At 41.2% G+C, this 21,832-nt stretch overlaps 1 protein-coding gene across 2 annotated transcripts; it reads left to right on the forward strand.

Moving 5' to 3' along the window:
* Positions 1-5,440: 5,440 nt before the first annotated feature.
* Positions 5,441-21,307, forward strand: tpx2 (TPX2 microtubule nucleation factor). Of its 2 annotated transcripts, none has more exons than XM_025901725.1 (16): positions 5,441-5,586; positions 9,837-9,959; positions 10,053-10,176; positions 11,602-11,664; positions 11,809-11,910; positions 15,229-15,338; positions 16,155-16,300; positions 16,454-16,625; positions 16,720-16,858; positions 17,586-17,808; positions 17,912-18,007; positions 18,089-18,262; positions 18,345-18,491; positions 18,563-18,674; positions 19,349-19,533; positions 21,020-21,307. In XM_025901725.1, exons 1-16 carry the CDS (start codon positions 5,475-5,477, stop codon positions 21,128-21,130), a joined length of 2,139 nt encoding a protein of 712 aa, XP_025757510.1. In that variant the 5' UTR covers positions 5,441-5,474; the 3' UTR covers positions 21,131-21,307. The 2 variants fall into 2 exon arrangements, with proteins under 2 accessions (XP_025757510.1, XP_025757511.1); XM_025901726.1 differs by having other exon boundaries at positions 19,367-19,533.
* The last annotated feature ends 525 nt before the right edge of the window (positions 21,308-21,832 follow it).

The following is a 21,832-nucleotide window of genomic DNA, read 5'->3' on the forward strand; positions in this document are numbered from 1 at the left end:
TTAGCCCTAACCGAGAGCCTGAAAGGTTGTGCCCCTGAGTACAGCCTCCCAGGGATGTTCGTGTTTAGAGCGCAGTTGGCGCTGTAAATAAGGTTAGCACGTTGTTAAAGCAGGCCATAGAAAAGGCATCATACGTTTTGTGAGGTGCAAACTTCTGCTGGAATGAGTGCTGAATCTAACGGAGTGCTCGTGTTTAGAGCGCAGTTGGCGCTTTCTCTATTAAATTATATGAAACAAGGTTGGCTGACACCCACAGCATCCCCTTTATTGTTTCTGAAGTTCTATGTTATTGATTCAATATACTGAAGGGTCACCGCTGATAGCCCGTGTTGCAGATATATTACCCTGTGCATTACCCACACAAGTCAAAATTCTGGAGAGCACATATGAATGTTTTTTTCAAGTGAGTCAGGGCACTAAAAGTCAAGACTGTGAGTATGTGAAGACTATACTGTTTTCATAATTACTCTCAAACAGCCACACATGCTGAATAATCATACTGAAAATAGTAAACAACACGAAAGAATAAAAGAAAGGCCAGGCCAGCGGCTAAATGCTGAATCATCATAATTTAATTAAAGCTGCAAGGAGGTTTGCACCTCAGTCATTGTCGTGTCTGTAGCAGCACAGGAACAAAGCTGGTTGCTCTGTCAGTCTGTTGTTCTGATGATGATGATGATGAGAAATAGTTTATTTATCCCATATCCTATTTGGAAAATAATTTTTCCCACTTTAAAACAACAACATACACATACAATATTCAGGAATTATTAACATAGGGATTGGTTGTCACATTGCTGGCTGATGTCACATTTAATAGGAATTGTGGAATTTTGTCAATATCACACATTTAACCTGACAATCTGTCCATTTTCCAGTGGTCAATTTGTGGAAAATACACAAAACTTTGAGGGGAGAAGTATTCTAAAATTTTCATGAATCAGCATAATTTTTTGTGCTGTTTTTTATTAAACGACTATACAATATTAGTCATTTTAAAAGTCTGCACTTCTTAAAAAGCTGAAGGTAATAACTTTTGAATGAACTGATTTGAATCAGTTTCTTACGGAGCCCCTCTGATGACATGGTCCAAAAAATAAATAAACTGTGGCCACAAAATAGTATTTCGTGCCCTTGAAATAGTATAACGTGCCCACGAAATACTTATTTGTGGCCACGAATTGGGTACAACGTGGCAACGAATTACGCATTTGTGGCAACGAAATAGATAACGTGCGCACATCATATTGATACAATTCCTGGACAACTGCGTAGAGACATAAGCATAAGAATAGGCTAAACCTATACACCATGGACAGAGACAGTATGATTGAGTTTTATTTTAGGCTGGGAATGAGCTACAAATACATTTTGAAAAGCCTGGCACTGCAAGGAACCATTATTACGGAGAGACGTTTAAACAGGATATTGAGAGCCCAGTTGCTTTACAGACATAAGTACAACCTGGACACCGGGATAGATTTTATTGTCAACCAACTGCAAGGGTTTGGGAAGGATCACGGTTATCAGTCAAGTGTTTCGTGCCCACAAATTAGCATTTCGTGCGCACGTTAAATAAGTATTTCGTGGGCACGTTATACCCATTTCGTGCCCACGAAGTAGTATTTTGTGGCCACAATTTATTTATTTTTTGGACCATGTCATCAGAGGGGCTCTGTAGTTTCTCAATGATGCAGTTATCAGAGACTGTCCCATCTGGAGAACTGCCATACAAGCCACTGTCAGATTAAAACAGTCCCCTCTTCTTGATAACTACACCAGTGCAGTCAGTGTACAGCTGCTTGGCCTTTGGATCATGAAGTCACATACTTGGGGGTTAAAATATCACTTAGTCTGCACTGATCACTTGTTACTAACAGCTTACTTTAAATCCTTCTGTTAGGTTGTACTGGCCAAGCAGAGTGTTAAATAAAGAATGCAAACCCAGAGTTGCTCAGCACTCCATCAAATATCTTGGCTGGCAGAGTCTAGATTTAAAGCAAAAGGAAAAACAAATACAATGTGACTCAGCAAAGGTTTTAATGGGACCAAGCAGTTTTGACCACATACAGTAGACAAAGTCGAGTATAGAGTATACAAAATATATTTAAAATTAAAGTGGAGAAAATGGAGACAGACAGTCTGATGTCTTGTATTTTACAAGAGTTTATATATTGTTTAATTTTTACCATGCGTCAAAGTAAATATCAAATTACACGAGGGCCTTCTGGACTCAAAATCCAGCCCATTCCAGTAAAGCGCCCAAATGTTGATAGTGATGCCAGTTCCAGTTCTCCTGGCTCACAGACTCCAGCTGAAAAACAAACCAAAACATCGTTTTAGTAATCTGACTAAGTAATCGTTTCAAGGTCACATACTAGATTCAAATTAACAGCATTTAATTAGGACTATACACTTAAAGCACATGTTTTAACATTTTTGATGTACACTTTGTGTGTGTGTGTGTGTGTGTGTGTGTGTGTGTGTGATTATTATAAAACATAATGCTTTCCATAAAGTTAAGAGAACATTTCGCACAAAGACAGAATTTTAAAGAATGACTGATGTGTCATCTCAGACACTCTGTGCATCAGTTTCTTCTCCTCTGGATGACTTCACCCTCTTCCGCACACGTTTCATATCGGTGCGAGACACATTTTTCTCCACCTAAATCAACAGTGCTGCCAAATGATGGCATTATTTTTGCCACTTGGGGTCTCACAGCAGCTGAACCTCACTGACTGACCCTTAAAATGCACCTAAATTTGAATCCTTACCTTAAACATTCTAACAAACATCAGCAGTACTGTTGTGTGTCCCGGTGTTTCACATTAACTGGTGTTGGTCAAACAGATGTGCAGTAGACTTGCTTTTCAGGAGCTGCTACTTACAAACCAGGAAATATGTAATTCTGTGCTTGTTGTTTCCAACATGGCACATCAGTCGCTGACACTTTGTTTTAGACATTAAACAGCATGCAAGTTTAACTGGTGACGCTACAACACTGAAGAACAATGCAGGTGTGTCTGCGCTGATCTGTGCTTGTAATTTAACAACATTAAACTGTTGATGTGAGGATGGTCAGCACTACAACTACAGCACACACTTTATATTATCTGCACTCACAGTGGATGTTAGTCCTCCCATGCTACGCTGTCAGTCAGTCCAACCTGTGACACACCTTCACCTGGATTCATTCTGACCAGATTTCAGATCAGCACTTCCTGTTCCATGTTCAACACACCAGACACGACCTCTGCAGCTGTCAGTGTTTTTATCTGCTACACTCTTAGAAATATACTATGACATAAATAAAATGTCACCTCGTGTTTATTTCACTTTACTACATTTAAGAACATGATGATGTTAACAGTATTACAATAATAAAATTCAATTCAATTCAATTCAATGTTATTTATATAGCGCCAAATCACAACAAAAGTCGCCTCAAGGCGCTTCATAGGTACAGAGAAAAACCCAACAATCATATGACCCCCTATGAGCAAGCACTTTGGCGACAGTGGGAAGGAAAAACTCCCTTTTAACAGGAAGAAACCTCCGGCAGAACCAGGCTCAGGGAGGGGCGGGGCCATCTGCTGCGACCGGTTGGGGTGAGAGAAGAATCAGCTGTTTCCTTTGTAACAGTAACAGTAACTCTGAGGGGAGTTACTGATTATTTAGCCTGAGCACAGACCATCCCCACAGCAAACCCATTTAAAAAAAGAGACAATCCTATTGGTTTATTGATCATCAGTGATCGTCGGTGCTTACCTCAAATAAATAACCTTAAATGAATTAATAAGAAAAAGGCTAATTGATGCATTATTTATAGCGTGATAGACTTTTTTCTGTTTGGAGACAGTTGACTGGTGGGCTGATGTCTGGTAAGGAATCATTCTATAGAGAGGAGGAACTGTGATTTGTCTGCTTTTGGAGACCCAAGCCTGTATCATTGCTCCCCTTGTTATCCTGCAAATAAGCTACTTCTAGCTTGGAGTCTTGTGTGAGTCCTATCTGCCAGAAAGGTTGTGACAGTGAATGGTTGTAGCAAACTTTCTAGGAAGATACTCAGTAGGACTGTTAAGATGTATGTGTGATGAAATATTTCATTTATTTAATAAACTGTATATAGTGTTGCATATTGTTATTTTGATGAGGACTAAATTGAAAAGAACATGCATTACTTTTGGAAAACGTCTTGGTCATAAGACAAATAGGAAGGAACAAAACCATCCATCCATCCACCCATTCGCTTCCACTTATCGTTTTCACACTCGGGGGCGCTGGAGCCTATCCCAGCTGTCTTTGGGCGAGAGGCAGGGTACACCCTGGACAGGTCGCTAGTCTGTCGCAGAGCTAACAACAAAATCAGTCCTGCATTTCATTATTTCATAATTTAGTTGTGTGTGTTTATCTGTATGTGTTATCATATACTGACATCATGATATGTAAGTGCAACGTTTGCTGATGTTTTTTACTTATTTATTTTTTTGTTCCATCAGTTTTTCCTTAGCTGGTGAACGTACCCATTTACACTGTTTATAAGACAGAAAGGTTTGGGGGAAGAAAAAGCGTCTGCCTATTTAACGATCTTTAAGCGAACGAAAAGAAAGCGACATATTAAACATTTGTACTTTTGGATGATTCAGTTTGAATTTAACAACTTGTGGGTGTGTAGCTCTAAAAAATAACAACGTATATTCAATATTCTTGTGTGGACTGGAGCACAAATTACACACATTGTACAAAATCACGCAGATTTTAACTTTCGTGATTACGTGGTTACGTAATACGTTTTACATTGCATAAGCCAATAAGTGACAAGTTGGCGAATACAACGTTTGTGATTGGCTGGTTCAAACAAGTGGCAAATTTAAACGCTTCCGTTGAGCGCTGCGCGGCTTGTTTGTTTTCCCTTTTAGTCCCAGTGAGCAAAGACGGTGAGTTTTTGCACTCATTTACATTATTTATTGTTGCCTTATTTTCAGATGTAGTTTTTAATGAGCGGTATACAGTGTTGCGTATTGTTATGTGTATAATGGGATGAGCTTGTAGTTGGATTTATGTTAATAGTACCTTCTTGTGAAGACGTATGTAACGCTAGCTCGCCAGTTGTTTCTTTCTCGGCAATGTTACCGTTTATCTCCAGTTTCTATGAAGAAAAAGCGACTCGGAACCGCAGTTACAAAACTAACGTGACATTACTGTGGGATAAATTCTCGTAGGAGATGAGAAGTAAATGCTTTTGACCTTTTCCAGCCAGTTTGGTCTGTTGTCTTGGCTAACACGGCCAATAGTCTCCCATCAAAAGCCATAGCAATAGAATGCAACCTAGCTGTGGTTTACGTGGATGAAAGTCACCTGAGTTTGGTTGTTGCAAATAAAACGGCTGTTACCTGAAAGGTTAATAATTTGAAGTTTGCAATCTTCGTAGTTTCCTGTTTAGTGAGTTGTTGAAGAAATAACCCGAAAACATGGCCGAGAACGAGTCCGGGGATACTTCGGAGCGCTACGAGTTTGATGCCCCGTCCCACGTCGTTGACTTCAAAGAACTAGTGAATGCTGAAACCGACGACAAGTGGTTTGGTAAGTGTCCTCTGGACATCTTTATCCAACAATATGCATTTTAAAGGATACCCTGCTGAGCATACAGAAAGTGGCTGTTGTTATGGAGAGCTACAAAAGCGGATCTAACACTAACAGGCAGCGATCACTTTTTGAAGGCGGCTTTTTGCTGACTTGTTTCACAAAAACATGCGTGCGTCATTCCTACCATTTGCCAGTATCCTTTATCTTAGGATAATGGCTAACAGTTTTATCCAAATTGTCCACTCGCAGGTCATATTGTCATCTCCAAGTGTTTTGAAAGTAGAGAGTTTACTGGGTGGCTGTGGCTGAGGAGGTAGAGCAGGTCATCTTTAGTTGGAAGTTTGGTGCTGTGATGCTGGGCTGTTCCAGTCTGTTTGCCAAATATCCTTGGACAAGATACAAACCCCAAGTTCCTCTCTGATGCATCCATTGGGGTACTAATGTTTGATATTTCTTGAAAAAGGTGCTTGTGTTAATGGTTGAATGAGGCGAGTTGTATAGAGTGCTCAGAGCAGAAAAGCACTATATATGAACCAGTCAGTTCATCATTTTACTATTTAATTTCATATTTACAAGAGCTTCAGTGTCCCTGCATATGCATTTTAAGACTGTTGTATTATATATTTTTTTAAAAGACGTGATCTGTTTTGAAGTCTGTGTGTATCTTTTACATTGAAAATGAGTTTTATTGAAATTTAGTCCAGTTTTTTAAATTCAGATTTGTCATGTTGGGTATTTGGTGACTGTGGCGTTCCGTTTACCCGTGGGATTCCCAGGTACTTGTAGCTTTCCTCGATATCTGCAATATTGCCTTCTGGTAGTGCAACCCACTCAATTCTCACTACCTTCCCTCTCTTTATTACCGTCCAGCGACACATCTCCAGTCTGAATTATATTCCTGTGTCACTGCTGTAGATCCTTGTTGTATAGATCAGTAAATCAATGTCACTTTCACTCCTTGAATACAGCTTTATGTCCTCCCTGTAGCGAAAGTGGCTAACGTCAACTCCACTCTGTAGTCTGTATCCCTAGCGAGTTGTGTTAACAGTCTGGCTGAGGGGGTTCAGGCCTGTGTAGAACAGCAGTGGGGACAGAGCATCTCATTGGTAAAGCCCACATTTGATGGTAACTTGTGCTACAGGCTTGAAGTTGGCCTCTAGGTGCTATTCACCACATCCCCATCGAATTCTTGATGCTGTATATAAACACACACCAGTGATTGCTTGTGGAATGGCAATGCATCGTGGTTTGTTTCCTCATAATGGTTTCAAAACCAAATAAAAGACACCAACGGGGCCCTATTCCAGGAAGCATGTTCAACAAAGTATCACAATTGAAAAGATCTCACATTACTCCAGTTTTAGCCTCCCTTCACTGGTTGCCTGTAAGTTTTAGGTTTCATTTTAAAATTTGAGTTCTAACCTTTGGGGCCCTACATGGTCAAGCTCCCCAATATTTATCTGACCTGCTGAAACCGCATTCATCTTCTCGAGCTTTAAGGTCATTAGATCAGAGACTGGTGGTGATACCGCGCACTCGTAGAGCTGGGCGATAAAACGATAACGATATGTATTGCGAAATAACTTTTTCTCGATAGAAAAATTAAACTATTGCGATAGGCCTCATCTCTCTTGTCCTCTTTAAAAAAAAGAAAAAAAAAGAACAGCCAATCCAAATTAAGTAGCGCAGAGCCGAACCAATCACAGCCGCAGCGTCACGTCACATGACTTGTTACGTACAGCACAAGTGCCAAGGCGCACATGTGTATTTGTTTTTGCAGCCGGGCCGCCCGGGTAATGAAGGAAATGAGTTTGCCGACTACAGAAAAATCAACCGAGAGCGTGAGCGAAGGTTACCGAAGAAAAAACAGATGATGGTTCCAATGCTGGAGAGATTGTCAAACGGAATGGCCACAGAAGTTCCGTAGTGTGAAGGTATTTCGGCTATTTCAAGTCTGACAAAAAACAGAGTAGCGCGCACTGTAAATTGTGCCGAAAGCAAGTCTGGATATACAATAAAGCGGTGCATGCTCAATCTCTGACTGAAAGCGCTAATTCGTCATTCGGCTTTTGTCAGACTAAAGTAACTGTTAAAACTGTTTGAAAAGCTAAGCTATGCAACAAGGAGAGATTGATGCTACGTCCACACGTACCCGGGTATTTTTGAAAACGCAGATTTTTCTATGCGTTTGGACCTTTCGTCCACACGTAAACGGCGTTTTCAGTCACTGAAAACGGAGATTTCTAAAAACGCCTGCCAGGGTGGATATTTTCGAAAACTCCGTTTTTGCATTTACGTGTGGACAAGAAAAACGGAGAAAACGCAGCGTCAAAGGTGTGCGCCTTTTTTGACGTCACACTGTGCGCCACGTTATTGTTTGGGTGAAATGAATTTCTACAATACTGTTACTGTTAATTGTACTCTCTGCAGTGTTTAAATGCTTACATATACACACATAGTTACTGTCCCTCCACACATAGGACTCGGTTCTGTTTCTATGCCCCATCTTTGTTTACTATTTCCTACCGAGGCTTCTAGACTTCTGATTGGCCAACATTTCTACACGGTTAGGAATATATCGCCACCTGTTGCTTTGGCATGTTCCTAGCAGCGTTTTCCTTCATTTCTGCGTTTACGTGTGGACGGGATTATTTTTTAAAACGAAAACGGAAAATCTCCGTTTTCAAAAATACCCATGTACGTGTGGACGTAGCCTGAGAATTTCCTTTTAGTTCTCAGTTTATTTGATATTGACAAAAGTTAGTCAATTTTGTCTGTTCTTCTGTAAAACGACCTAAGATTTATTTTTAGAATTAAAATTTTGTTTCTAAGTGGAATTGACAATTTAGTCTGTTTTGTTTGTTCTATTTTGAAACTTAAACGCTTTAGCGGCTGCCTTTTGTGTAGTTTACAATATTTGCCTTTATCTGAAACTGAAGTCTCATGTTCCTTAAGTACATCTACCCTGTTGAACTTATTATGGGAAATAAATATTTTAATTAAAACAAGCTGCTAATTATTTCACATTTTACTTGTGAGCAATGGCACATTTAAATCTTACAAATATAGTTATTTGGCTTATATCGTGATATATATCGTTATCGCCTGAAATGAAAAAAACATATCGTGATATGAAAAAATCTTATATCGCCCAGCTCTACGCACTCGTTTTAAAACTGGTGGTGATCGGCAGCGGCACCACGGCTGTGGAATTCTCTTCCACTGTCTCTACGGTGTACGGACTCCATTGATTCTTTTAAAAAACAGCTGAAGAAATTTTTATTTAGAAAAGCATTTGATTAATTTCTTCTTATGTTGTTTTTATTGTTTTATTGTTTTACATTGCTGTTTTATTTACTGTTACATTGTTTTATTTCCATTTCTTGTCTTGTAAAGCACTTTGTGATGTTTATCTGTGCAAAGTGCTATATAAATAAATTGTACTTACTTACAATTAACTGTGAGATTGGTAACTCTGGCGTTCTTCTGCAGAACAGGGTCCAATGTGAGTATGCTGACTAGAGTTAAGCTCATGTTAGATTAGGGAACGACGGCTATCATAATTTACAACTGGATACAGGATTCACAGTGGCTACGGATAAATGAAGAGCAGGGTCTCCATTTTAATCCAGAGGACTAGGGAATATTACCACGTGTTAGTCCCGACTGTGGTGTTTTGCAATTGTTTTCAAAAAACATTTTTGTGCATTTTATGCCTCTATTTAATAGATGAGCAATGAAGACAAGAAAGTCGAGAGTAGGGGTGAAGACATGCAGCAAAGGGCTGCAGCTCAGACTCAAGCATGCGTCGCTGCACTCTGGCCACGTGGCCAATGGTTTCCTGGTCTCTCACTGAGCTAACCAGCGCGTCCTGACTGTGATATTTAAAATAGGAGGGAAGAAGAGTCGTTTTTAGCTTGGGTCTTTTTCCAGATCGACGACACTCGAGGTCAACAAACTACTATAGTGTCTTTTGGATTAATGGCGTTTGATCCTCTATGTGATCCTCAATCCTGAGGATTTGACTGAGCGTTCCAATTAAAGTCCGACTTTATTAGGTTAATAGTTTCTTTTTTTCCTAAACTGGAATGGCCCCTCAAGTTTCTAACTGAAAAAGTGGGAGCTTTACACCAATGGAACATGGTGTGTGTGCACAGAAACATCGGTGATGGTGTAAAAATTTACACCTGTAGTGTATTAGTGACCAGAAATTGTTTTTAATTTTGACTATCGAATCTCATGGGCAGAAATGCACGCTGCGGGAGAAAGTGATCATCTTATCACACCTTCAAGACCGGACCAGCTGCATCTGACAAGTGATGAGCCTGAGCAGGCGATGTTGCCTCAAACAAACACTGATGGTGACTCTGGTTAGTCAACACCCCCGTGCATCTTTACTCATAATTTTCTGTCCTTGTAACTTGGTTAATGTGAGACTATGTGTAATTGTTTTTATGTTCCAGGTCCCAGCATATCTGCATCTCCACCTGCAAACATTGTGACGTCCTGGGGTGCTAAACGTCATACACAGAACGACGCCCATTCAAAGCAAAGGCCAGATAATAAAGTCCCTGCACAGCCACGCAGGTACAGTTGGTGTAGTTGTTACTTTTGTGCAACCATGTGAAACACACAAAAGGTTTCTTTCCCACATGAAACGCTCAGTAGAAGACTTGTTGGGTTTTGCCAAACCTCTGAGGGTCTGTACACGAGACAGCACTCGTGAAATTCAGAGTGAATTCTCACAGATGGTTTCCTGTTGTATATCATTAGTATTAAATAGGTTATACACAAGCCCCACATGATAAATATGGACAGATACTTTATTGATCCCACAAAGAAAAGTGTTTTGTTACAGCAGAACGATAAAGAGTAAAAATAGTAATCACAATAAAAGTGCCACTGTTGCTGAGTGCTGGAAGGAAAGAAGGTGAAAATGAAGCTGGTTTAAAACAATAAAAGTCAGACTGACATTGTGGAAGAGACAAGTGCAAATTACATTAATAAATACTATATAAATGTATGGCTATGTATGTATTGGCAACTCCTCTAACTGGGTGTGCAGTACTCTTCATACCATGCAGAGTCCAAACCTTAACCGCTGCAGCTTAGGTGTCTGATGCAGTCCCTGTGTAAAAACACGATGGTTATAGAACAGTAGGGCTGCACGATTTTGCATAAAATGAGAATCACGATTTTTTTGCTTAGAATTGAGATCACGATTCTCTCACGATTTTCTTTTCCAGTATAAATATTTATTGCACTTATTAACTGCACATCAACTTCGTAACAGTTGAAACTGAACATAAAAAAAATAAATGAACATAAAAACAATAAATGTCTCACATTTTGTGGTTGCGGCAAAATGTTGTACTGCTTGAAATTCTGTCTCCACCGTTGCTCGACACTGCGTGTATAGAGCAGGTAGTGCAACAATAGAAAAATAGTTGCGTGACGGCACTGTGTAGCGTTTGTCTAGGGTGTTGATCATTTTCTTAAATCCCTCGTTTTGCACAGTGTTGATATATCTTTGGTCAGGTGATAAGTGATAGCCTCCGTAATTTCTTTGTGCCTGCGGGAGTTCGACGTGTATAGGGAAGCGCTGAATAAGGTTCCTGTTATTGATGTTTGGGTGGTTGACCGGGACGGACTTTCTCCTGTCACTTTCTCGTCATCCCTGACGTGTTCTCCGTTGTTTTTTCCCTGCCAATTTGCGCATCACGGCACAGCTTCTGTATCACGTGGTATAAGGCTCCGCCCTTGTCATTTGTTGAGCAGGAAGAGGGAGCGCTTGTTTTCATGCAGATTACGTCCCGGATCAAAATGCGGTACAATCGTCGTCGTCTTTTTGTTTTTTGTTTTTTTTAATCGTTGTCATTTGGAAATGAGATCGCACATAAGTATGAATCGAGATCGCGATTTTTTTAACGATTAATCGTGCAGCCCTATAGAACAGCATCTGTGTGTAATCAGTTCAAGTTTGATAACAGCTTCTGTTCTAATTTATTTTAGAGTTTCAAAGCGTAAAGAGATGACCAGTGGTCCAGCTGCACCACCATCAAAGAAATGCAAAGAGTAAGTATTATAGCTCTGAGTCCAGCACATGCACACTTTCTACCAGTTAGAAAGCTAAGGAACCATCTCTTCACCTTAGCTTTAGTTCTGCGAGTTTTCAGTTGTAGCGGTTTAATGTAGATGTCCTGTTGCCCAAAAATCCAGGAGTGAGCAGCTGATTTCCGGGCTGGGTCCCCGCAGGAGTGAGCGGCTGAATTCAAAGAGAGAACATCATCACGCAGCAGTTTCCACCTCCACACTCACAGAGTAAGACTGTGCCTTACACCTTTATCTATCCTTGAATGTACAATGAGAAAGAACTTGAAATTAATGTTAAAATGCTCTCAGCTGGAAATGTTCAGCATTTGGGTAGAATGATAAAGTTAAACTAACTCATATTTATTTACTTCAGGGTAGAGCGAGCGGTTTTAAGGCAGCTCAAAATAGACGGCAGGTTCCAAGTTTGTAAGCAGAATGGAGGATGAACTGGTACTGGTAACAAAATGAAGGCTGGAGAGTATAAAACTAGAGAAAAAGTGGAAATCGGATATTTGTCACATAAACAGAGAATCTGGACTTTTGTGAGAAGTGTGTTCACAGTTTTCAGTCACATGACCTGACTCGCTACCCTCGTGGGTAAAACGTTATTTTGATCGTGACTGCAAATAGTAGACGGACTGCTTGGATCATCTGTCCATGGAGGGAAAATGAAGATATGAAGAGAAACTCTGAATTTTGGGGGACCTGTGATCATACTGTGCAGCTTTATTTGAATCCCTGAAAGTAGCGATGCCAGAGTCGCTCCAGTTTGGTCACCACTAGGGCTGCCACGATTAGTCGACTAGTCACGATTACGTCGACTATTAAAATCGTCGACGACTAATTTAATAGTCGACGCGTCGTTTGAAGCTTTGTAAGATCCCAAAAGACGCAGGAATAAGTAGTAGGATTTAAGAGTGTAATAACGGACTGAAACAGAAGATGGCAGCACTGCATGTACAAGGATGCCAGCTGCCGTTAAACCCCGAAGAAGAAGAAACTGTGTCCCAGAATTCATAGCGCGGCCCAGCGCAGTTGTCAACAATGGCGGCAGCTAGTTAGTTTTAATGTTACTCTTATTATTCTTTCTGGGTCACAAAATAAACGTTTAACATATTTTCAGGTGAGAATGTAGCTGTGTAAACCTCAAATATCTGCTCGGTTTATCAAGACACCACATATTTTCAAAAGCGCTCCGACGTTTTCGGAGACGTCTGTTACCCACCAGCTCGATAGCGAGCCGGGGGCAAGGCTCATTAGAGCCGGTGAGAACACCGGACTCCCGGCAAATTGTTTTCAAACTCACCGCCGTCTTTCACTACTCAGGTTAAAAATGATATATAAGTCACTTAGATAACTTAAAAATGTTATTGTTTGGCTTTTTTCAGTATTTTATTTGTTTATGAGTAAATCGGTTTGGCTGAGATTAAAGTTATAGTTTTTACACAGATGAATAAACGTCAAGCAGACAGCTGATTATCAGAAGTGTGAGATGCTCGAGAACATACTCCGGTGTCCTGTTATATTTTAGATAGCAAGGAGCAGACGGCTGAGTTTATTAAACTTCACTGAAACAATCTGCAAATTTCATTAAAAGTGTAATAAACTATCATCTTGTCTTTATTTTTAGTTAGCACATACCTTAAACACTTCAAGCTGTAAGCTAATGATAGTTATATAAGAGCAGATGCATGCTGGTGCAATAAGCTGGACGTTTTACGTCCAATGGATGCATGATCTGATTAGTCGACTAATCGCAAAAATAATCGGTGACTAGTCGACTATCAAAATAATCGTTTGTGGCAGCCCTAGTCACCACCATGTAGCTCGTAGAGCACCTTACACTGCTGCCAGGATTAAAGCGTTCAAAGCAGGGACAGTGTTGTTACAGTGTACAGCCAGAAAAGTTTCAGTGTTCATTTGTCACATTAGTGTCGTAACAGTAAAGTATTTTTCCATTGTCAGGTAAATCATTCCCACAGAGTACATGAGCTGCCACTGGGTTATTGTGGAGAAACAGGGATTTGTGTGATTTGCTGTGGGGGGCGTGGTTAGGAGAGGTGTGGTCACATGTTGGTGCTCTATGCTCCTATAACAGCTGTAAATAAACGTTAATGAGTGCATCTGACAGCAAAATGACAGCATCTGTTGTTTTGGCAGAGTTGAAGACGTTAGGAGGATCGTTGAAATGGTTGAAGGTCACACTGAAAAATAAAACCTGCCTTTTCCTTTTATTTCTGTTTTTAACTTAACAATTGAAATGGCTGCAACAAAAACCTGCACTGTGCTTCCTTAGTGTGACACCAGCCTGCAGACCGAGCAGCAGGTTTACCATCACCATCCTCCATCAGCATCCTCTGTTGGTGTTGCATTTGCCGCGTACGGATGACATCACAGGGTTTTTGCTTTGTTGCTATAACGACCCAGCATTTGGGGCAGAGTTGAGTAGGTACTAGTGGAAAAGGAGCACTGGGTGATAAAGCAGGGCTGTGTCTGGTGCACCATGACAGAGGACTGTTACACACTGTGTGTGAGAGTGGGTGGTAGCTGGTCTCCAGCTGTTTGAACTCTCCAGCCTGGTCGTTTTGCTTACTGCTGCAGTATCAGTCACTCCTGTTTGTGGCTGTTGTCGAGGCACAGGTAACCGCTGCAGAGTGCTCCTCATGTATCAGGCCTCACAAAAACAGGTGTTTATATATTTCATCCTGCCTTCGGTTGGTTCTTAGCCAGCATCTGTGACATTCAGGAGTCGCCTCATTGTTTTGAAAAAACAGACGAAACCCCTCACATCAGAAAGCTCGCCCTCAGTGTCGCTCTGGGTCCGTCTGGTGCTGCCATGTCACTTCTAAAGCTTTCCCCCTCCCCAAACAGCCAAATGCCACAGACATTTATTTGTGTCAGATTAGAGATTTTATGTATACCTTATTTGATTTTGACCTCTGACTGTTCTTCAGATTATTTATATTAAAGTGTTTTCCTCAAAAAGTGTTTTCTGTTTTTTCCTGTTAAGCACTGACATTTGCAAAATGGAAACTGAGCCGTTTTTTCTCTTTTGATTATTGCTCATAAGTAAAAATCATTTCTTGTCTGATTATGTGATTCATTGACAGAATAACCAACAGGATACTTAGTTAAAATGATGAATGGTTGCAGTCCTCAGTCTGAGGGTTTGCCTTTCATGAAGTGCTTGAATTGAGGGGCGCTGCTTTTCTCTTGTTCAGGTTTGTTCTGTTCTAAAAGCTGATGGAGATGAATGGTGGGCTGACCTCCAGTACTCGTATTGTAGGAATCCTTCTTTAAGACAGCACCCCACCCAAACATGTGGGAAGGTGGATGATGGTAGCAGGTGTAGTGTCTGGGATAGCACTGGGTGTAGTTGTTGGGTTTTAGTGTAAATGAGTCCTTGAACTTTCTGCCAGTTGCCTTTTTTATTTGAGTAGTCGGGTCATGAGGAGAACGTTGACATGTTGAGCCTCTAAACGAGAGACTGGGGTACAGATGTACTTTTACTAAAGATTAAAGTCTACAAAAATCTGTGACCCACAGGCCGAGCACCTCTGAGGAGCTGGAGCTGGAGCGCATCAGGAACCTTCAGAAGGAAGTTGCTCTTCACCGGAAGAAGAATGAGGCCAGCTACAAGGCTGCTCTAGCTGGGAGTGAGTACATGCTTCAGACTGTGGTGCTACAGCCAGTAGTAACACTTTAACTCTAGAACTGCCAACGGGTACATTTGACCCTTTGGCATTAAAAATAAAAATAAGCTGTGAAAAATAAAACTCCATCATTTTTTTGATCTGCCTGTGTTTCGAAAAATATTCCTAAAATTAGGTTTTTTGTGAATTTTTTTTTTCTTTGTTTTTTTTTTTTTTCCCTTTTGACCACTCATACCCTGAACTGTCACAGACGTCATTGACCCATAGAGACTAAAGTCAAATGAAAGTGTTGCTAGGCATGCTGGGTGAGCTGAGCAGACAAGTGTGTGGAGAACTAACCCAATCAAATGGTGAAGCAGACGGGTCAGAACTGAGCTGCAGTGTGGGTGGTGCTTGTGTCCGATGAGCAAAGACGATGTGAAGGAAACTGATAAAACTTGACTGTTTTACTTTTTATAGAAATTAAATGTTTCTTACATTTTTGTAGCTGGCTCTGTGGTTAAGCTACAATGCAGACAGTCTGTTTAACACTGTTTTTACACCTCATCTATTTTAGCACATGCACTACCACATGTTTAACTTTTTATAATGTTCTTATTCAAGTAAATTGTTTAGGTGTCAGTTTTATGTGTTATTGGTTTATTCTCATTTGCATTTTTAAGTTCACGATCTGTAATGAAATGACGGTTGTTGCAGGATGAGTCAGAATGACCCCTGTTAGCAGTTCTGATGAGTTTAGAGTTCTGGGGTTTAAAAATGTTCACTTTACTTGTTGGGTTTAAAAAAACAAAACAAAACCACCGAACACTGTCATTTCAGATCCACCACCGAAGAAGATGTTCCTGTCTACAACTGTGCCGAAAGACTTCCACTTCAGTACAGATACTCGTGTTAAGGCATCGACTTCATGCAACACAGAGAAGGAAGTGGACTTTGTCAGTCAGCTTCGCAAACCTTCCTCCCCAGTAAGTGGCACAACTTGCTTTATTGCCAGTTCATTGCAACTCACTATAAAGTTCATCTTTGTTAACAACAGCTAAAAGAAACGCGATGAAACATCTGCATATTTGAGCTAAAGTGACATGAAAAAAATAACACCTGATTATACTTGTTTTCAGGCAAAGGCTCGGAAAGGTGCCACAGTGCCCAAACCTTTCAACTTGTCAACAGGCAACAAGAGAAAGGCGGAAGAGCCGAGCGCTTATGTGCCCATGGCCCAGCAGATCGAGCAGTTCCAGAAGCGAACCCCCACCCGCTACCATATGCACAGTCGTAGAAGTCAAGAGAGAGGTGTGGCACATGCTGACTCTCTGTGACACTCTTCAGATAAGGGTTTAAAAACATTGTTGCAGGTTTTCATTGTATCTGCGTCCTGTTTCGACAGGACCCGCCACAGCAAAGGGGAACCACCTGAAGCTCACTCAGCCTCACTCCCCACACCTGATGACTCGTCAGAGGAGCCGACCGACTACTGTTAAGTGCACTGCTGAGCTGGAGGCTGAGGAGGCGGAAAAACTTGCAAAGTGAGAAGCTTGGCTTTTTCTGTTAGACGGTTCTTGTGATGTGCCATCACTCTGTGTTGGGAAACGTGGTTTTGCAAAAAATGTATTGTATTTAAAGTGTCTGGGTGACCCGATCCAGTGCTAACTATAAGCAAAAAGGGAAGTTTGAAGCCTAATCTTAAAAGTAGAGAGAGCGTCTGTCTCCTGAATCCAAACTTGTGTTTGAGGGGAGGATTTTAAATCAGAATCTGGAGCCAAAAAAGAAGCCGGTATGTGTGCTCTCTTACTTTCCAGTCCCCGTCAGTACTTTTGGTGCAGTATTTGGCATCAACTGAAGGTTTTTCAGGTAGTATGTAGCACAGCCTGACAATAATGACTTACAATAGCATAGAAATAATAAATGCATCAAGATGAGTGAGATACGATGTTTCAGATGGGCCATTGTAAACTTCCTCCTTTTGCTAACACATGGAAAATGTAGCATTGCAGGGTTTCTTTAAGGACCATTATTGAACAAAATACTGCTGATTATTTTGGAGCCATGGATCAGTATGTGCATGGGTACAGCTTCAACAGTTACAGAGCTCCAAAATACTGAAATGTGTTGGTTGATGTCGTGATGTGTTTTAGCCGCTACAGTCCACAGTTGTAGTTTGGTTGTGTCAGAAGCTTACATTTGGGTCACTTCACTGTGAACCATTACGTGTTGATCTAGTGATTATTGACTAATGTTGGCTTTTAAACGCAGCTTTAAAATCAAGGCGCTGGAGCTGAACAGGAAGATACTGGAGAGTGCAGAGGACCTAAAGAAGCCCGCAGTGAAGGAGCCCACCGTACCCGAAGGCTTCGAGCTGGAGATTGAAAAAAGGCTCCAGGAGAGACAGGCTACAAAGAAGCCCCAGGAGGGTGACGAAAAGCCCCAGAACTTTAAAGCCAATCCTCTGCCCAAAAAGGTTCTGGAAGGAGTTGTGGTAAGTTTAAAGACTGATGACTTTCAGAGTTTAATTTGTCCATTGCAGAAAGGAAGGTTTTGTTATGTGGGAATACAGTTTTTAAGAATCCTCTCATCAACAGGGACTGCCAGAAAAGAAAGTTGCAAATCCGACTGTTCCCGAGTCTCCTGCCTTTGCCCTCAAGAAGAGGGTTCGAGTAGACCGCAAGGTCGAGGAGGTAAGGACGCGTGTGTTTGCTATAGCTCTGTGCACCGTCTACCGCAGCTGTACCCATAAAACTGTCTGTCGTTTTTGTCAGGTCAAGCAGCCGTCACCAGTTAAGGCCCCCCCAGTGCCTCACTTTGGCCTGCCCTTTCAGCCCCGGCTACCTGAGAACCACCGTGTGGAGGTCTGTCCTTTCTCCTTTGAGCAGAGGGAGCGTGAAAGAAAAGCCTTGAGAGAGAAAAAGTTGGAGGAAAAGCGAAACGAAGAGGTAGTCTGACTTTCAGTCTGTCGTCGAGAGTTTCACAGTACAAAGTTACTGAGTGACTTTCTGTCGCCTGAATATTTTCCAGATTCCACAGTTTAAGGCCCAGCCGCTGCCTGACTTTGACAGTGTGGTCCTGCCAGAGAAGAAGAAGCTGGAGCCTACCAAGCCAGAGCCTTTTAGGCTGCTTCTGGATGAACGGGGAGCTGTGAAGAACAGCCGCTGGGAGCAGATGGTATGATGGGATTTTTCTCTTTATTTTCATTTTTCAATTTGAATAACACTAATACTGTCTATACCTCGCAGGTGAAAGAAGAACAGAAACATCAAGAGGAAGCAGCAATATTTAAAGCTCGGCCCAACACGGTCATTCACAAGGAGCCTTTCAGGCCCAAGAAAGAGCCCCGGCCTGCAGTGGGTAAGGACGGCAGGAGACCACGTCTGTCCTACAGCTTAGACTAAAACAGATCGTTTGCATTTATTAGCATCGTTGCAGCTGTATAGAGATCGTCTGTTGTGCTGTTGTCACATCTTCTTTCCTCAGCTGAATGCCACAAATGACAGTCTGACAAACTATAAAGTATAAACTGCTTTATTTTATTTCTCTCTCTGAGGAAAGTCAATGACACACATGAGCGTCATATTGCTCTTAGCAAATGAGATTACCTGGAGACTGATTGGAGACTCCACCTTGGCATAGAGGTTCTTGCTTCACCTCCATCTTCAGCTGTCATGTAAAACGCTGCCATACACCTGCAGCCACATGTCTGCGCCCTGTTGTTGCTGCGAGGAGTATTCAGTGCAATTATCAGAAAAGTAGTTTTGAATTTGAGTATTAAACACTGGAGCCACATTTACTGACTCTACATAAATATCTTTGTTTGGCTGTTTCTCACTATTGTCTGATTCATCTGAGAATGACTAATGGATGATAAAAGTAATGGGCAGGTGCAGCACTGGTGTTGAATACTGTCTGAAAATTGCATGTGTCTTGAAGAGTGCTTCAGCTTTGCTGAGGCTGAACCACTCTTCAAGCTTGTGTCACTCACTGTGTCCTTTGTCTTCACTGTCATCTCTCACTGCACTCTGAAGGCAATAATTCTTCCATAGTTGTAGAGGCCTTTGAACTGGCAACAGAGCGGCGTGCCCGAGAGTGGCAGGAGTACGAGCGAGTGACCAGTGAGAAGGAGGCTCTGCGGGCACACATGGAGGCAGAGCAGAGACGAGAAGAAGAGCAGAGACAGAAGGAGGAGATTGCCCGGCTGCGACAAGAGCAGGTAACTGCAGACAGTATCAGCAGCGCCTGGTGCTGGTGTGTAGATGTAGAGCTACAGATGGATGGATATAAAAATGCTCACACAGCCCCCAGTTTTAAACAAACTGTTAACACAACAGCAACAGTGATGATGATGCTGGCACCATTTAAGGTGGAGCTAGAGTCTGCTCATACACTGCAGAGAGGCGGAGCTGCAACTGAGACGCTGAGCTCAGGTTGAGTGAAAGAAAACGCTGCTCCTGTGATCACCATCAGGAGTCCTTCATCCTTCATTAGCAGCTGATGAACAAACTCCAACATGGAGAAAAGCAAACTCAGCAGCTGCTAAGATGTTTGTTTCACACAGAAATCTGCAGCAGAGATGGTATTTAAACCTGCAGATGAACTGCTAACTTAGTCTGATAGCATGTTTAAATGATACTGTTTGCTGAAGGCTGACAGCAGCTGTCCTATTTTACAAGCGAACAGGGGCGAGTCTAAAGGGGGCCATGGGGGGCACCATATTTATCTTAAGGCTCTTGTAACATTTTTCAGATTGAAAGTGAAATTATATCAAACTGTTTGAATTAAATTGTATAAATATTTAAAAATATAAAAATATTTCTTTGTAACAAAGAAATAATTGACCAACACAAGTTTCCTTACTACATGTGTTACTGTTTATGTGATTCAGTTACTCACTGGATTAACTTTGGTAAGATTTGCACATTCCAGTGTTCTTCAGCTAACCCTCTGACCTGGACAGAGCACTGCTGGAAGAACGTAATGAGAGATTTCAAAACTCCACATCAAGACAAATCTAAGAACCCAAATTCTGTTGGAGACAGTGCAGTTCAGATGATGCAAACCACGACCATGTATTTTGGGATTTCCCAAAACCCAAGCTATACTGGACTGACCTCTAAACTTTGAGACCATTTACTTTGGTCGTGTTCCTCGCTTGATGCTGAGGAGGGATATAAAGTTGCTGCAGGCAGTACAAAGACTACTAGAAAATAACCAAGCCCTACCCCACTGACAACAGAAAATGATGTAATGTTGGAAATATTTAATATGGAAACTCTGTTTGAGAATCAGAAAGCTGCTTTTTATCAGATTTGGAACAAATAGATTTAATTAATAGCTTCTGCCTGAGCATACTTTTATAAACCCTATCGTATCGCTCGAAATAAAATCACATCAAATAATGTTGAGATGTCATCCTTAAATATATATAACTTACATATTCAATGTAATTTTGTTTATACAGCACCAAATCAAAACAGTCACCACAAGGTGCTTCATATCAAATATCAGACACAAACATAAGACAGGCCCAGCAGGATGACCTGTGTGATAGATGGTCTGAGCTGGTCGTGTGAAACTGTACACGCAGTCATTACAGGGCTCAGTGTAATGATACTGTATACTTGTATGTTATTGCCCTATTAGTACTTTACAGGCTGTCAGTGTGTCTGTGGTCTGACAGTGTATGTCACACTTTGCAGGTGCACAAAGCTCAGCCCATCAGACACTACAAACCTGTAGCTGTGAAGAAGAGCGAAGTTCCTCTTACAGTCCCGGAGTCTCCAAACTTCTCTGATCGCTTCCGCTTGTGACCACTTTTGTTGTGAAATGTAACGTTACCACAGAAATCTCTGACCTGAAATGTTTTTACATTGCTTTTATGTTTTTCTTTTTTCCATGTTTAGCTTTGTATTTTAACTACCTGATGTACACTTATTAATGTCACTGTTTTAAATTACAGAATAAAATGTCATCTACACCCACCAATAGTTATTGACCTGTTAACTGCTGAGTTTGTTCTGTCAGATTGTTTGACATCAGTATAAGGTCGCCAGTTTATTTTCTAAAAAGCACTTTTTTGTGATTGGCCAGGAACTGGAGTGCTATACAAATAAAAGAACTTGTGCATCCATGGGGAAGAATTATTACAGAGTTTAATATCAAACTTTTAACATTTGGTATCAGACTTCTCTTGGTTGGCTGGTTTCCTGGCGTTGATGGCGCTCTCTCAGTCGCTACTGAACCACAAAACCAGAGGCGCTGCTTCATAAGACAAACCGTCTCACTGACCACTGCTGAGGCTTTTAATCCTTATTATTCTTAAATATGTTTACATACAGAGCTCGATGATTTTGGGTCAGATCGTTCAGTGAGACTGAACCTCAGTCATACAAATTTAAGCTCATGAACATAAGTTTCAAGAATAAAAGTGAGCTCTGATTCCAATATGAAACTTCTCAGTGTGGCTTTTATCTAATACAATGTACAAAAAAGGCTTTGGAGTGTCTGAATAA

This window comes from Oreochromis niloticus, linkage group LG20 (genome assembly GCF_001858045.2).
Source record: "Oreochromis niloticus isolate F11D_XX linkage group LG20, O_niloticus_UMD_NMBU, whole genome shotgun sequence".
Taxonomy (NCBI): Eukaryota; Metazoa; Chordata; class Actinopteri; order Cichliformes; family Cichlidae; genus Oreochromis; species Oreochromis niloticus.